The following is a 16,319-nucleotide window of genomic DNA, read 5'->3' on the forward strand; positions in this document are numbered from 1 at the left end:
GTCTGAACATTAATAATCATTTTATTTTGAAACACACGTTCTCCTCGGTGACAGCGACAGGAAACGTGAGTCAAAGCTTCGTCAGTTTGTGTGAGTCTCTTCTCAGGTGGACGTGATCTCATTTAATCCACAACTGAACCCGGACTCTCAGACGCTCGGACACGGCAGGACAGACGGTGGACAGACGGTGGACAGACCTCATCGTGGTCCGGCGCTGAAGGAGGAGGAGTCTGTTTGACACGTCTTCCTGGCGGTCAAAGGTCAACAGTTCATTCTGCTCTTCGTCCTCCTCTTCACTTCTTCTTTCTGACGACCGTCCAGCCGTCTTCCTCAGGAGGGGGAGGGGGGGGTGGAGGGTTGTGTGTTGTGGACGAGTCACAGTCCATCGCCTACAGGGAGAGAGAGAGAGAGAGTTCATCTTCACTTGAAAGATCAATGAAAACGATCAGTTAATAATCAATTCATTTTATTTTGGATCTCAACGTTTACAACCAAGAAACATCAGAGACAAGTCACATGATCCTGAACCTGGGTCACATGATCCTGAACCTGGGTCACATGATCCTGGACTCTGGTTGAACGCAGGTCGACGTGCCGCTGTCTGACAGTTGTAGGGTACCATGGTAACCTGTGCTACTTCAGACATGTGTTCTTTGCGTACCTGTGTTTCAGTGTCGCTCTCTTCGTCAGACTGTGGGGGCGGAGCTGTGACCTTTGCCCTCTGACTCTTCTTCTGTGTCAGAGTGTTGATGGTGTGTTGGAGCTGCTGTAGCGCCCCCTGCCGCCACTGACTGAACAGCTGCAGCAGACTGACGGACACCTGCACAGGTGGAGGAGCAAATGTTTGGGTCTTACCAGGTGTGTGTATGTTTGAGTGTGAACATGTGTGTGTGTGTACGTACCTGAGGTAAACTCCCATCATCCACCACTGTGTCAAACTCCTGATTCATCAGTTCAGCAATGAAGTCCTCAACCTCATCCTGCTGCAGGTCCGCTACACACACACACACACACACACACAGTCAGTAACTTCACTTCAGGTTAACGTTGATCACATGACTCAGGTTAATAAAGTTTTCAGCCTCGGAGCAGAAACAGATGATGGATGATCGTGTCGATCAGTGAACTCATTACTTCTCTAGTGATCGTGTTGTGTCTCAACCTGACCTGCAGGTGTCACTCCTTCTTCATCCTGTGACCACGCTGCTTTAATGAAATTCAACTGAGCACGCGGGTGTAAGGTTACCATGGTGACCTACCGTTGTCATGGAAATACTGCTGAACAACGTCCACCATCCAATCGGCTTTCTGCTGCGCGTACACGCCCCCGAACCCGTTGTCCACCGCGATCTGAGGAACACACGCAGACACATGTAAACTCACACAAACTGGAGTCGAACCGGATTAGAACTAAAGTTATGCTGGTGTACTGTCTAACACGGTCTTCACAAGAACAATCCCTCCGTGAAGCTAACAGCTAACCCTGTAGCATGTTAGCTTTAACCTCTTAGCTGTTAGCTCCGGCTCGTTATTTAACGTCTGTCTCACGGCTGCCCCCTGTCTGTCTCTCTCAGGTGTGTCTGTCTGTCTGTCTCTGTGTGTGTGTGTGTGTGTGTGTGTGTGTGTTACCTGGAGAACGGGCCACGTGTGAAGAACCGCTCTCACTCCCTCAGTGAAGAGTTCACGTGAAGCTGCGGCGGCCGCCATGTTGGACTGATCAGGCTCAACGAGTCGAGTGAAGAGAGAGAAACTGGATCAGACACGAAAAGTCGATCCTGATCTGAATCATAGAAACAGGTTTATGTTCTATACAGTTAAACACAGTCTGAACCATAGACTGTATACACAGATTATTATATAGGTCCTATAACCAGGGCTGTGTATAATCTATAACATAGAATATTATATAGATTATAATATAGATCATATAACCAGGGCTGTGTATAATCTATAACATAGAATATTATATAGATTATAATATAGATCATATAACCAGGGCTGTGTATAATCTATAACATAGACTTTTATATAGATTATAATATAGATCATATAACCAGGGCTGTGTATAACCTATAACATAGAATATTATATAGATTATAATATAGATCCTGTAACCAGGGCTGTGTATAATCTATAACATAGAATATTATATAGATTATAATATAGATATATAACCAGGGCTGTGTATAATCTATAACATAGATTATTATATAGATTATAATATAGATTATATAACCAGGGCTGTGTACAATCTATAACATAGACTTTATTCAACCCTGGTCATATATAGTCTGAACATTTTTATACAGATTTCTCGTTTTTATGTCTTTTACCTCTTTTAATCTCTTCACCTCTCATAGTCTGATCTTTTTTAATTTAATTTTTATTTGCTTGAAAAAAAAAGTTTAAACTCTGCTTTCTAATTTTTAAACAGATTTATTGTAAATGTGTTTCTGTCTAAACCGTCCGTCGTCGGGTTGAAGTGTCCGTCATGCTTTGGGCTCTGACCTCTGACCCCACCCTCGTGGTCATGCCTGTCAGGACCAGGTCAGGATGATCTCCACGGCAGAGCCGAAGAAGATCTTCAGGATGGAGGAGGAGACCTGAACTTCAGCAGCTGTCTCAGGTGAGACCTTTCACCAGCTCCTCTGTGACACTTTGATCAGTTTCCAACAGATCAGATCTCTCAACTGTTCCATGTTCAACTAGTTACCAAACTGAATTCATTAAATATCTTCAAACGTGACCAGGAAGTGTTTTCAGTGTTCACTTGATTTTCTCAGAATTTGTTGTTGTTATTATCATTGTGTTCTACATAACTGCTGAAAATCTGAAAATAAAACATTCAAAAAAAGACGTGATACTGTCGCAGAGAACAGATGTGAGAAGTTCAGTTTTTATCAAATAACAATGTTATAGTAAAATCTTAAGTTAGACAAAGTTGTGACTAAATGGAACTGAGCTTAATGAAGGCACAAGATCAAAGTGTTCAGGTGATATCACCATGTCATTTATTCATATTTGTCATTTCTATAACTCACATATTTAGTTTTTATTGTTGATATTGTGACATAATTGAAAAGTAGAAACAGCATGAAAAGCAGTTTTAAATTTCAGCCACCAGGAGGTAGTGTTGTCCACACACCTCCTCCATGAGCTCTGCTGATAAAACAGGAATGTGCTCAGTTTGTGAAAATCACATTGAAACCACAGAACATGTATTTGTCTCATGTTGTACAACACACAAAATCTCAACTTCTCCATCTTCAGAGACGAGATGACGAAATCTTCAAAAACAACACGTCAGGCAAAACAACGTATTCGATTCGATTCCTCAGATCATCACTCAGATTTATTAATTTCTCAAATCTTTAAAGTTAGTTAAAGAAATAAAAGCATTAAAGTTTCATTATATTCATTTATTTATTTAAATATTTTGAAAACTTTTCTCTGCGTCGTCAGAAACACAACAATCTTCATTATGATGATGTCATCAGGCTCTTCACAGGGATTGGTCAGGAGCTACCTGAGAGGAGAGAAGAAAAACATCAGGTGTGTTTCCAGATGTTTGATCACTGATCAGCAGCTGAACTGATCAAACTGATGAGATGTGAGAGCAGCTGACCACCAGGAACATCTGGAACCTCCTCAAGAACACCTGGAACCCCCTCAAGAACATCTGGAACCTCCTCAAGAACATCTGGAACCCCCTCAAGAACATCTGGAACCTTCTCAAGAACATCTGGAACCTCCTCAAGAACATCTGGAACCTTCTCAAGCACATTAAGAACCTTCTCAAAAACACCCTGAATTTCCCTCGGGATCCATCGGGAACCTTCTCAACACCTGTAACTTCTTCAAGGACTCAAGTCAAACTCCTTAGAACAGGAGGACACAACGTGACACACCGGACTGTTGTGGATGATGGTTGATGGACCTTTGCCTCTCTAGTCTCAGTCTGTTTTAACGGCCACGTCACACAGTGACCTGACGACAGGTCAATACGCATCATCCAATCAGATCAACATATGGAGGCTCAGGGGATCGAACCACCGACCTTCTGATTGATAAACGCTGCACGCTTGCTCCTGAACCGCATGAAGAAGACAAAGAAAAACCTCCACAGTTCAGTTCCACTTCCTGTCTGATTCTTTGGCATCGACCAGACGAAGAGATTTTAAAACGTGAGCTCTTCTCACAGTGAAGCGTCACCCTGCAGGGTTAGTGCCTTGCTCCTGAGCACTCTGAGCAACTGAGCCGTGAACATCAACATGAATCTTTAACATGAAGCTGAAATATTCATCAGAGTTTCCAGAAATATCTGCAGCAGCTTCCAGGAGTCAGGACTCATCTCATCCTTTCCAACAAACACGTGTGAGCTCCGCCCATTGGCTTCAAGAGGACAAGAAAGAAAGATGGACGACACGTTTAAAGAATGAAGCCCAAATATCTCTGACACCAACGCTGCCATCTTTGGAGTCAGCTGTCAATCATGAGTCAGTCTCAGCTGTCAATCATGAGTCAGTCTCAGCTGTCAATCATGAGTCAGTCTCAGCTGTCAATCATGAGTCAGTCTCAGCTGTCAATCATGAGTCAGTCTCAGCTGTCAATCATGACGTCTCATCTGATTCTATATCATCAAATATCGAACTTAAACCAAACCGATCAGAAACATGAACAAACATCAGAGTGATAGGAACGACCTGTTGTATCACAACCTGATACAAGTGTGTATAGATGTGTGTACATGTGTGTACAGGTGTGTACAGGTGTGTATAGATGTGTGTACAGGTGTGTATAGATGTGTGTACAGGTGTGTATAGATGTGTGTACATGTGTGTACAGGTGTGTGTCTGTACCTGTAGTTTGTCGTATCACTGCGATCTGTCAGGTTCAATCTTTGTTTCTCCGTTTTGTTTGTCATTTTGAGACAATCTGGCAACTTGTGCGACTGACTGCAACACAACAACAACAACAACACAACTGTCAGAGAACACAACAACAACACAACAAGATTTAAATACAACACAATAACACAACGGGCGACAGGGTGTGGAACCTTGATGCTCCTCTTCCTCTTCTGGACGTTCTGCTCAGGATGGAAAACGATGACGTAGACCTTCGGCATGTAGAGCATCCCGAGAGACACGGACGCACTGAGAGACATGGACACGGTCAGAGTCGCCGTCTGGATGAACATCTGGAGAGACGGAGATGGACACCATGACAGAGATCATCCCGAGGAACGTCCAGAATAACTAAAGAACGACTAGAACCTCTTCAGTAAGTGTAGAACATGGTGACGTCATCGTTCACAGGTTCAGGATGAATGACGCAGACCTTGATTCAGTGTGAGACGCTCCTGTGACGTCCTGATGTTTATTATTCATTTATAAACATAAAACATTTTAATGGACGTGTTTATGACCTGAGGTCGTTAATGCAGAATTAACGTTGTCTGAGAAAATATGATTTAACTTCAGAGCTTATTGGTCGACTGTGATCTGTTTGATGTGGACCACAGAAATCCACATAAAACCATGTAAATCCCAACGAGTCCAGATCACTTTGCTCTAAAAGTCTTTGTGAATAACAGACGTGTTTCCGTCTGTTTCCCTTTGCGTTATTTTTGGCTCTTTTTGTTATCGGCGGCTCTTTAAACGTTGGTTTTAATAAAGTTATTATTCTCTAATTTCATCCTGTGCTGGATTATAATCTGTTTAATCTGCACTCAGTGTCTAATCCTGCCGTCGTTTATCTGTCGTCCCTCCCTGAACTCACACTGAACCAAAACCAGGCTGCACCAAATCCACACTGAACCAAAACCGAACGAACTAAAACCAAGTGGATCAAAACCACATGGACCCAAACAACCAGTTACCACGGTCTCACCTTCTCAGTGGACTTGGCGGTACCAAAGAAGATCGGTACGAAGGCGAGCCAGACGATGCAGGTGGTGTACATCGTGAATCCGATCGGCTTTGCTTCATTAAATGTCTCCGGGACACCACGACTCTTCACTGCATACACTGTACACGTTACCTAGCAACAAGAATGATCCGGGTAACTTAGCAACAGGGCCAGTTCAGCCTTCTACACGTTGTTTGTTGAAGAGTCGTCAATAACGGATCAATAACGGATCAATACGTTACCATGAGCACAATACTGTAGCTGAGGCAGCAGATGATTGACAGGTCAGACATGTCACACTTCAGGATGCCTCTGGCATAGTCAGGGTTTGGGGGGCGGAGCTCCTCATAGTCGATGATGGTGTGAGGGGGGATGACGGCGAACCACACAAACACTCCTAGGATCTGACACACACACACACACACACACATAGATGAACGTGTGTCATGTGACGGGAGGTCATGTGACACCTGAGCACTCACCTGGATGCAGACGAGGATGAAGGTGATGGCGAGCTGGGAGGTGGGGCTGATGAATTTGGGCGGGGTCACTGACCTCTTGCCCTGCTCGAAGATGCGGTAGATGCGGTTGGTTTTGGTCAACATGGCGGAGTAGGTGATGGCCATGCCGAGGCCCAGCAGGAGGCGCCGGAACGCACAAACCACCGCACCTGGCTCCGCAATCATCAGGAAAGTGATCAGGTAGATCAGGAAGATACCTGCAAACACAGAGAGAGATGATGTCATCCTCACTGCTGATGACATCACTGCTGATGACATCACTGCTGAGTATTTACCTGTCAGTAGAACATAGCTGAGCTCTCGCCCTGACGCCCTGACGATGGGTGTGTCGTTGAAGCGGATGAAGGTGATGACCACGGCGCTGGTTGCTAAGATACCCAGCATGGCGAGGGAGGCGGGAACTAGAGCCCAGGGGGAGTTCCACTCCAGTTTGATGATCGGAGTCGGATGACACATGGTTCTGTTCGGGGCGGGACGCATGTCTGATGGACACATCTCACAGGTAAACTCATCCAGCTGGAACTGATACCCATCACAGAGCTGCAGACAGGTCAGAGAGAGAGAGACAGAGAGAGAGAGAGAGAGAGAGAGAGACAGGTCAGAGAGAGAGAGAGACAGGTCAGAGAGACAAGTGAGAGAGAGACAGAGAGAGAGAGAGAGAGAGAGAGACAGGTCAGAGAGAGAGAGACAGGTCAGAGAGACAAGTGAGAGAGAGACAGAGAAAGAGAGAGAGAGAGAGAGAGACAGGTCAGAGAGAGAGAGACAGGTCAGAGAGACAAGTGAGAGAGAGACAGAGAAAGAGAGAGAGAGAGAGAGAGAGACAGGTCAGAGAGAGAGAGACAGAGAGAGAGAGAGAGAGAGAGAGAGACAGGTCAGAGAGAGAGAGAGACAGGTCAGAGAGACAAGTGAGAGAGAGACAGAGAGAGAGAGAGAGAGAGAGAGAGACAGGTCAGAGAGAGAGAGACAGGTCAGAGAGACAAGTGAGAGAGAGACAGAGAAAGAGAGAGAGAGAGAGAGAGACAGGTCAGAGAGAGAGAGACAGGTCAGAGAGACAAGTGAGAGAGAGACAGAGAAAGAGAGAGAGAGAGAGAGAGAGACAGGTCAGAGAGAGAGAGACAGGTCAGAGAGACAAGTGAGAGAGAGACAGAGAAAGAGAGAGAGAGAGAGAGAGAGAGACAGGTCAGAGAGAGAGAGAGAGAGAGACAGTTCATTGTGTTGAGTTTGTTTCTTGAACAGAGTCTGTTCTGCTGTTCGTTCTGCTTCTTGGGTACTGCTAACCCCAAACATGACAGACAGACAGGTACAGACAGACAGAGAGACAGGGACATGTCTCACCTCACAGTGCCAGCAGCAGGGAACTCCCTTCACCATCTTCTTCCTCTCTCCTGGTTTACAAGGAAAACTACAGATGGAGTCAGGAACTAATTTATCTCCACCAGACCACTGCATGTCCTCCAACTGACCCCGAGGGACAGACAGGTCAGAGAGAGGGAGAGACAGACAGGCAGACAGGTGAAAAACAGACAAGTCAAAGAGACAGACAAGTGGACAGGCAGACAGTGTCTAGATTTGTCCCTTTCCTACATTAAGTCTCAGGTTATTGGTCCACTGGCCGATGACACGGTATCCAGGGTGGCTGTGATTGGTCAGCTGAAACTGGAAGATGTCATAACGTCCAGGAGCGTCTCCATTCTCATTGAACAGAACACTGGTACCTGCACTTCCTGTTTGAGAGACAGACAGGTAGAGAGAGACAGGCGAGGAACTGTAAAACCTTTTACGCTGCTCTACATCTCGGACGTTGCTCTGATGGATGTTTGCATGTTTGTCACCGTTGAAGTTGACGGCTCTGATGTAGTTGAGCAGCGAGCGTCCCTCCACAGGGTCCATGGTGCTGCAGACGCCGCCACTGCCCGGACACAGGTTCTGGAGCATGCTGTGCAGAGCGTGAGCAACGGCATACACTGCGTCAATCACAAACTGAACCTTCCCTTCCTGCTCGTAGGACGAGTCCCGACCAATCCGCTCGTCACCTGCGGGGACAAGCATGACATCACATGACATCACACCAACACACGCCTGTGATCGTTTCTGTCTGTCTCCAGACCCCGCCCCCTCAGGTGAGGTCGTACCTGTACATTTTTTCTTCTCAGGATCCAGTTTGATTCCAGGTCGCGTCAGTTTACACCTGAAGTCGTCTTCCCAGAACTCAGCGAACCAGATGTTCCTGCGATTGTTCTCCAGAGAACGAGACGTGAAGTACTGATCGAAGCCTGAACAACCCACACACCCGACAATACACAATGATACACACAACAATACAAACACTATCATACACTATCATACACAATAATACACAAAATACACAATGATGTTTTGGCGTTAATATTTAAACCTTCAATCGACACTCGTTTCTGCAGGATGGTGACCGCGCCCTCAGCGACGTCTTCCAGCTCTGTGATTGGTGAACTTTTCGCTCCCCAGCTGTCTGAACCCACAAACAGGAAGTGACCCGTCAGGTTAGCACGCTTGGCTGCCTCTAGGACACACCTATCAGAAAAAAAGAGGAGGAGTCAATGCGATAACCATGGCGATGTGATTGCAGGTTAGTTTGTTGGTCATGTGATTTTACTTGATGTCGTCCTCGTTTGCGAAGATGATGACGCCTCTGGCGTTACTCGTCTCCATCAGACGTCTGATGATCTTATCGAACTCTCCATCGGTCGGTTCACGAGGAATCTTCACTGACTGAGCGATACAGACTCCACCTGACAGAGAGAGAGACAGGTAAGAGTTCACATGAGAGAGAGAGACAGGTAAGAGTTCACATGAGAGAGAGAGACAGGTAAGAGTTCACATGAGAGAGAGAGACAGGTAAGAGTTCACCTGACAGAGAGAGAGAGACAGGTAAGAGTTCACATGAGAGAGAGAGACAGGTAAGAGTTCACATGAGAGAGAGAGACAGGTAAGAGTTTACATGAGAGAGAGAGACAGGTAAGAGTTTACATGAGAGAGAGAGAGAGACAGGTAAGAGTTCACATGAGAGAGAGAGACAGGTAAGAGCTCACATGAGAGAGAGAGACAGGTAAGAGTTTACATGAGAGAGAGAGAGAGACAGGTAAGAGTTCACATGAGAGAGAGAGACAGGTCAGAGTTCACATGAGAGAGAGAGACAGGTAAGAGTTTACATGAGAGAGAGAGACAGGTAAGAGTTTACATGAGAGAGAGAGACAGGTAAGAGTTCACATGAGAGAGAGAGACAGGTAAGAGTTTACATGAGAGAGAGAGAGAGACAGGTAAGAGTTCACATGAGAGAGAGAGACAGGTAAGAGTTCACATGAGAGAGAGAGACAGGTAAGAGTTTACATGAGAGAGAGAGACAGGTAAGAGTTCACATGAGAGAGAGAGACAGGTCAGACTCCACCTGACAGAGAGAGAGACAGGTAAGAGTTCACATGAGAGAGAGAGACAGGTCAGACTCCACCTGACAGAGAGAGAGACTGGAACTTTACCGGCCTCTCTGGAGATCTGCATGAAGGCGTCGACGCCGCTCTCTCCGTAGTTTCCCTCCGAGGCTAACGTGGACACGTAGTTCCAACCCAGAGCTCGGACGATGTCCAGCATGGCCTGAGCCTGGTACGAGTCCGGAGGAACCACCCGAGAGAAGAAGTCATAACGATTGTTGTCACTGAGCTCCGGAGCAGTGGAGGCGTAACTCACCTGAGGAATCTGAGACCGATCAATAATCAACGATCAGAAAATATTCACTCATGATCTGGTGATTGATCAACTTCATTCAGGCTGGAAACACCTGAGGACCTGAAGCTTCAGTTTGTTTGTGGTGTCAATCTGATCAACAACACAAGGTCTCACACACACACACACACACACACACACACACACACACACACACACACACACACACACACACACACACACACACACAAATACACACAGAGGATTAGTGTTGTGTAACAGCCTGAATGTGTGTCACAGCTTCAATACAATAAATAACAATCACATTAGTGTGTGTGTGTGTGTGTGTGTGTGTGTGTGTGCAGATTAATGACGGACTCCACTTTAACCTTTAACCTTTTATCCTTTTATCTTTATCATCATCTACATCTTAACTTCCATCTTGTGATGATGTCATAGATCAGTTGATGATCTTTATTAACAGTTTTTATTCATCAGGATTTTAATGTTTCATCAAACTAAACTTTTAAAATCTGAAGTTTTTACTTTGGAGTCACATGAAACGTGTTTCTGACCAGACGGAGATGGATCTTAGTGACATCATCATCATCGTCATCGAGATTCTGTGACTGAAACATGATGTCGATAAAGAAACGACGTGAAGCTGTTTTTTAAATCGGACTCATCAGATTCTCTTTCTTCTTCCAACAGTAAAGTTAATGATGGAGTTCCACAAGGTTCTGGATCAGGCCCCAAACTTTTCCATTACATCACCAGGAAGATCCACATACATGGTAGAATACATGTAACATGTAACATGTAACATGTAGGTCACAGTTTCTACAGATGACACACAGCTGTAGTGATCAGGTCACCTGTAACTGATGACCAGTTCCTGTCGTGTGCACATTCACAGGTGTGTTATTACCTCAAACAGACGCAGGATGTTGGCGACCATGATTGACACCGAGCTGGCCGAGGCTCCGATCACTCCCACCACTCTCTCCGGTTTGCGGATAATTGGCGGCTCCCCGTTAGCGCAGCGGATGTCGGACGTGTCTTTCTGGATCAGCGCCTGGACGAAGGTGAGCGACTGTTCCAGAGCGTAGGTGTCTCTGGAGCAGGTGTCCAGGATCCGGGCCCCCAGCGTGATGTTGGGCAGCAGATAGGGGTCGCTGTTGATTTGGTCCAGGGCGTACAACATGGCCTCCATGCGGTGGATTCCCTTCTCCTTCTTCAGCTCGCCACAGGGAAGCCCATGGGGCCCACGGGCGTGGACGGGGAACAGCCCCCCCAGAGTGATGTCACCAGGTATCTTGATGGAGTGGGGGTGGAAGTGCTGGTGGGAGGCGCTCACCTGGGTCATCAGTCCACCAATCCAGAGCCAGAGAGACAGCAGGAGGCGGGGCCACAGGGACAGCTGATGAGTTGTTTGTCCAATCCAGAGTGAGACATGGTGATGATGTCGGAGGGGGAGGGGGCAGTGGGCAGGGCCTAATGATGTCATAATGTGATGATGAAGTTCAGCTGAGAGTTTTCATCCTGCAGTGAACTCCTGTGGACGATCAATCAATCAATCAATCAATCAATCAATCAGTCAATCAATCAATCAATCAATCAGTCAATCAGTCAATCAGTCAATCAGTCAATCAGTCAATCAATCAATCAATCAATCAGTCAATCAGTCAATCAATCAGTCAATCAATCAATCAGTCAATCAGTCAATCAGTCAATCAATCAATCAATCAATCAGTCAATCAGTCAATCAATCAGTCAATCAATCAATCAATCAATCACTCAATCAATCGATTTTTATTTGTTTTCGGTTGTTTAAACATTTCATAAACATCTGATATACAAACATAAACATTTTCTAGTTATTACAAATACCCCCCAGCCCTCCCTCAACTAATCCATTTACTATTATTATTATTATTATTGTTATTATTATTATTATTGTTATTATTATTGTTATTATTGTTATTATTATTATTGTTATTGTTACTGTGTTTAATCTTTGAAGAGGACAAACACTTTGAACATGTGATCGGCACATTCAAATCTTTAACAACATGCTATGAATGATTTTTATTTCATGATGTTAAATAAAAGTAATTACTTTAATTCATTTAGTTAAATACGTCAATTAGTTTGTTGAATTTCAATCAATAAAAGAACAGAACAAAAACTGATGAAAATATTAAACGAAACATTTTTAAACTATTTACACAACAAACATAAAAAAACTAATGGAAATATTTCTGTCGGTTGAAATTTCAAAAGTGTTTCAGTGTTTTCACGTGTCTCACATTATATTTTACTATATTATATTATATTATATTATATAAAGACATAAAGAGTCACTTCTGACTAAACCTAACAGGAAACGTTGGTTTCACAACAGGAACATATTAAATTAATATTACAAACACATGAAAGTCTCACAAACGGTTTTAAAAGTTATTGATCTTTGGATCAATCAGATGAATTGATGGATTATGGATCTATATTTGGTTTATCAAACCTCTGCGACAGAAAACCAGATGTTTTAGTGATGAAGCCACAAACAGCTGCTGATCTTCTCTATCGATGAAGTGACTGAAAGAGGAACGTGTGAAATAAACGTGATTGATCTGATTCGTCCTGATCATCGACAATCACATGTTTTATCAATATTCAATAAGTTTAATGAGCTTAATATTTAATCCGTTTAATGACTCAGGTTCGTTCACATTATCTTTAATCACGGTCTCCTCTGGTTTCCATAGTAACTCACCGGAGCCCGTCTCCTCCCGGTCTGACCTCAGTCCTGGATCCGCTCAGCGATGCTCGGCTCCGGGCGTCGCTCCGCAGAAAGCCGCCGGTGAAACTCCGCTCAGTCCCGGTGAGTCCGTGATGAAGCTCCGTCTACTGCCCCCCCCCCCCTCCAATCAGTGAAGGGCTGAACACCTCTCTCACTCTAATTAATTCTGCTGTGTGTGTGTGTGTGTGTGTGTGTGTTTGTGTGTGTGGGTCCTCACAGGAAAACGCCACAGTGACCTCTGCTGGTCACTTCCTGTCTGTGTTCACCTGCTCAGGTGTTGATAACAGCATCTGTTGCCATGGGAACATCTGTCTGTGAGTATTGTGTTTAATACTGACTCAATAAATCGATATGAAACTCTGGCGTGCAGGAATGCATGATGGGAGATGGAGTTAGTTTGTGGCACTGCAGCAGCTGGGTCCGTTACAGGTTTAGTGAAAGTGAGAGTCAGTTGCTATGGCAACATGAAGCTAACCTGGTTGGGGGAGCAATCAGACATGTCGTCATCTTCTCAGTCAGAGACACAATAATCACTTGTGATTAACCGTCACAGAAACACGTCTTCTTTATTTTGAGGTTGAAACAAATGAAGTCCAGCTCCTGATGATCCAGATGTGTTTCTGTCTGACGTTCGGCTGCTTCACTCGAGCTACAGGAACAATCAGCTCTCCTCAGTGACGTTGTCGCTCGTTGTGTCTGTGATGTGAACCAGGTCAGTTGTCTGTGGATGTGGGTGAACTCTCCCTCACTGTCATGTCCAGTGTCACTCGCTCGGTGAGAACAAGGTTCCACATTTATCACAGAACGTTAATGAAGAACACGACTGGATCCTGTTGCTGAGCGAGAACCTGAGTCTTCATCTCACAGTTCAACTGATGTTTTAATGTTCAGTCACAAACGTCGACCTGCGTCAGGCACACGTGACTTTAAACATTAAGACGTTTTCATTTAGACAAACTTATATGATCGACTTTACATTTGAATCAGTTTGAACATATTTACAGATTTTATTTACAGTGAAACACGTGAACATGTCTCCTTCATCCTCAGCCGGCCGATTGGTCACTGTCTCTGAAGCCGTCAGTGGTGATCTGGTATTGGACGGTGGCGTCCGCGTGACTCGGAGATTTAACAACGGTTGCCAGGCGTTGTGACCCTGACCACTCTAGGAGGAGTCTGATGTTGGAGGCGTGGCCCCAGCTATCCCCAAGGGCAGGGACCAGCTGTGATTGGCTGCCCCGCAGCCGTGTGGTCATCTGATTGGTGATCACAACGGCAACAGTGTTTCTGGTTGCCATGGCAGTAAGCTGCTGGGCGAGGCCGTAAAGAAGGCGTGTCCTCTGTGACAGGTCGTCAAATCGTCTAAAGGGAAACGCCACACTGTCAATTACCAGGAGGCGGACCCTCGGATGATCTGACAGGAAGTCGGGCAGCAGGTGAAGCTCCGCCAGCAGCTCCACGTAGTCATGACAATGCACCTGAGAGACAAGCGGCCAATCAGAATCAGTCTTATTAAAACCTGAGTGAGTTCTGTTACCATGTCGACCTGTTGTTATTACCAGGAAGATGTTGGACAGGATATCCTCCACGGCGAAAGTTGTCATGGCGACACGCTGCTCGTCATCTTCGACCAATAAGGAGCAGTGTCTGACGGCAGCGGAGGCCAGGTCGGTTACTCTCTGCAGCAGGAAGCTGCCCTCTGTGTCGATGTAGACCACCTGACCTCCGACCCCCCCGAAACACTGAGGCACCTGGACGTCCACCGCCAGCTGCATACTGATCAACACAAAGGTCACGTGATCAGTGACATCAGCAACACCGACACTGGCAGGTCAACAAAGTTAAAGTGAATGTGTGCATGTGTGAGTGTGTGTGTGAGTGTGAGTGAGTGTGTGTGTGTGTGTGTGTGTGTGTGTGTGTGCCGGACCACAGTTGTGTTTTTCCGACTCCCGGCGTTCCACAGATTTCTGTTGTTTTGCCGACAGGAATTCCGCCGCTGAGCGCAGCGTCCAGTCGAGAGGAGAAGGTCACGATGCTCCTCATCTCCGCCTCCTTCTGCAGGAGCTCCAGAGCAGTGAGAGAGATCGAGCACCCCCCGCCTCCACTCCTCACAGCCTGCAGCACCTCCAGCGCCTCCTGCTGGGACAGACCAGCCTCTGCAACATAAAGAAATCAGTAACTAAGATGTTTATACTGTTTCATATCAAATTATAATGTTTCATGATGTGAACGTTAAACTTTATAAAGTGACAGACTTTCTACATCAAGCTGTCATTAGTATTATTATAGTTTATAGCTGACAGTGTGTAAATATACATCAAACTAATAGTGAGTAACTCGTGTTGCATTAAAGAAGCTGTGTGAAGTAAACAGTGTTGTTTACCTTGGCTGAGTTGTGGCGGGCGAAGGTGCAGGAGGTCAGAGGTGAACCGGAAACCAGCGGAGACTAGTTTCACCTTCACATTAAGACTTAAACGTAAACTGGACACTGAGCGAAGCATCTTCTTCTTCTTCTTTAATGGCGGCTGACATCTAACCTTCAAGGTGCATTAGCGTCACCCACTAGAGCGTTGGGTCTGTGGAAATACATGAAAACAAATGAATATTTCTCTTCCTCAGATTGTTTAGGTTGAACTCTTCTATTACTCAGCTGCTTCTGTAGCTTTTCTCTGTCTGGTGTTCCAGCTTCTTCCTTATGTAAAGTTTGACAGTATTAAGTGTAGTCTGAACCTTCCCTCTGCCGTCTGCTCCTCTCCTGCTCCTCTTCTGCTCCTCTTCTGCTCCTCCTCTGCTCCTCTTCTGCTCCTCCTCTGCTCCTCTTCTTCTCCTCTTCTGCTCCTCTTCTTCTCCTCTTCTGCTCCTCTTCTTCTCCTCTTCTGCTCCTCCTCTGCTCCTCTTCTGCTCCTCTTCTGCTCCTCTTCTTCTCCTCTTCTGCTCCTCCTCTGCTCCTCTTCTGCTCCTCTTCTGCTCCTCTTCTTCTCCTCTCCTGCTCCTCTTCTGCTCCTGTTCTGCTCCTCTTCTTCTCCTCTTCTGCTCCTCTTCTGCTCCTCTGTCTCTGGCTCAACATCCACACCATTTAAAACTTCTCATTACAGCATTTATCTCTTCTTCATATGTTTATTCAGCTTTGTAGCAAATAAACATAGAAAAGTGTTTACCTGCTGCTCTACTCCTCCTTCTCCTTCTTCTCCTTCTCCTTCTTTTTCTCCTTGTCCTTCTCCTTTTCCTTCTTTTTCTCCTTGTCCTTCTCCTTTTCCTTCTCCTTCTCCTTCTTCTTCTTCTCCTTCTTCTTCTCCTCCTTCTTCACAACATGCCGCCATGAATCGTATACTCGCTCACTTCCGGTTGAAGATTTCAAAGTAAGAGTTGGATTTCGCTGTACCACGCCT

At 45.5% G+C, this 16,319-nt stretch overlaps 3 protein-coding genes and 1 long non-coding RNA gene across 7 annotated transcripts; 1 reads left to right on the plus strand and 3 right to left on the minus strand.

The window, feature by feature from the left end:
- Nucleotides 1–3: 3 nt before the first annotated feature.
- On the minus strand, nucleotides 4–1,787 carry tsr2 (TSR2 ribosome maturation factor). The gene is made up of 5 exons (XM_020080009.2): nucleotides 1,630–1,787; nucleotides 1,260–1,350; nucleotides 903–994; nucleotides 662–820; nucleotides 4–389 (listed from the first exon to the last, which is right to left on the minus strand). The coding sequence occupies exons 1-5, from the start codon at nucleotides 1,705–1,707 to the stop codon at nucleotides 294–296; spliced, it is 516 nt and encodes a 171-aa protein (XP_019935568.2). The 5' UTR covers nucleotides 1,708–1,787; the 3' UTR covers nucleotides 4–293.
- Nucleotides 1,788–3,398: 1,611 nt separating this feature from the next.
- Nucleotides 3,399–13,043, minus strand: grm6a (glutamate receptor, metabotropic 6a). Its single transcript, XM_069527560.1, has 16 exons — nucleotides 12,904–13,043; nucleotides 11,056–11,682; nucleotides 9,944–10,160; nucleotides 9,064–9,199; nucleotides 8,827–8,981; nucleotides 8,564–8,704; nucleotides 8,264–8,464; nucleotides 8,016–8,155; nucleotides 7,767–7,889; nucleotides 6,707–6,971; nucleotides 6,393–6,628; nucleotides 6,153–6,314; nucleotides 5,893–6,042; nucleotides 5,060–5,200; nucleotides 4,860–4,955; nucleotides 3,399–3,526 (listed from the first exon to the last, which is right to left on the minus strand). Exons 2-15 carry the CDS (start codon nucleotides 11,632–11,634, stop codon nucleotides 4,875–4,877), a joined length of 2,727 nt encoding a protein of 908 aa, XP_069383661.1. The 5' UTR covers nucleotides 11,635–11,682; nucleotides 12,904–13,043; the 3' UTR covers nucleotides 3,399–3,526; nucleotides 4,860–4,874.
- Nucleotides 12,871–15,049, plus strand: LOC138410622 (uncharacterized). Its single transcript, XR_011243322.1, has 4 exons — nucleotides 12,871–13,011; nucleotides 13,150–13,244; nucleotides 13,507–14,761; nucleotides 14,916–15,049. It is a non-coding gene; the product is annotated as an uncharacterized lncRNA (long non-coding RNA).
- rad51c (RAD51 paralog C) lies at nucleotides 13,471–16,268 on the minus strand. 4 transcript variants are annotated; one of them, XM_069527573.1, is made up of 6 exons: nucleotides 16,089–16,265; nucleotides 15,661–15,989; nucleotides 15,314–15,506; nucleotides 14,858–15,086; nucleotides 14,490–14,706; nucleotides 13,471–14,408 (listed from the first exon to the last, which is right to left on the minus strand). In XM_069527573.1, exons 3-6 carry the CDS (start codon nucleotides 15,429–15,431, stop codon nucleotides 13,977–13,979), a joined length of 996 nt encoding a protein of 331 aa, XP_069383674.1. In that variant the 5' UTR covers nucleotides 15,432–15,506; nucleotides 15,661–15,989; nucleotides 16,089–16,265; the 3' UTR covers nucleotides 13,471–13,976. The 4 variants fall into 4 exon arrangements, with proteins under 4 accessions (XP_069383674.1, XP_069383675.1, XP_019966958.2 ...); XM_069527574.1 differs by having other exon boundaries at nucleotides 15,661–15,985; nucleotides 16,089–16,252; XM_020111399.2 differs by having other exon boundaries at nucleotides 15,661–16,268.
- Nucleotides 16,269–16,319: the final 51 nt, after the last annotated feature.

The sequence above is a fragment of the Paralichthys olivaceus genome, chromosome 6 (assembly GCF_024713975.1).
Source record: "Paralichthys olivaceus isolate ysfri-2021 chromosome 6, ASM2471397v2, whole genome shotgun sequence".
Classification (NCBI taxonomy): domain Eukaryota; kingdom Metazoa; phylum Chordata; class Actinopteri; order Pleuronectiformes; family Paralichthyidae; genus Paralichthys; species Paralichthys olivaceus.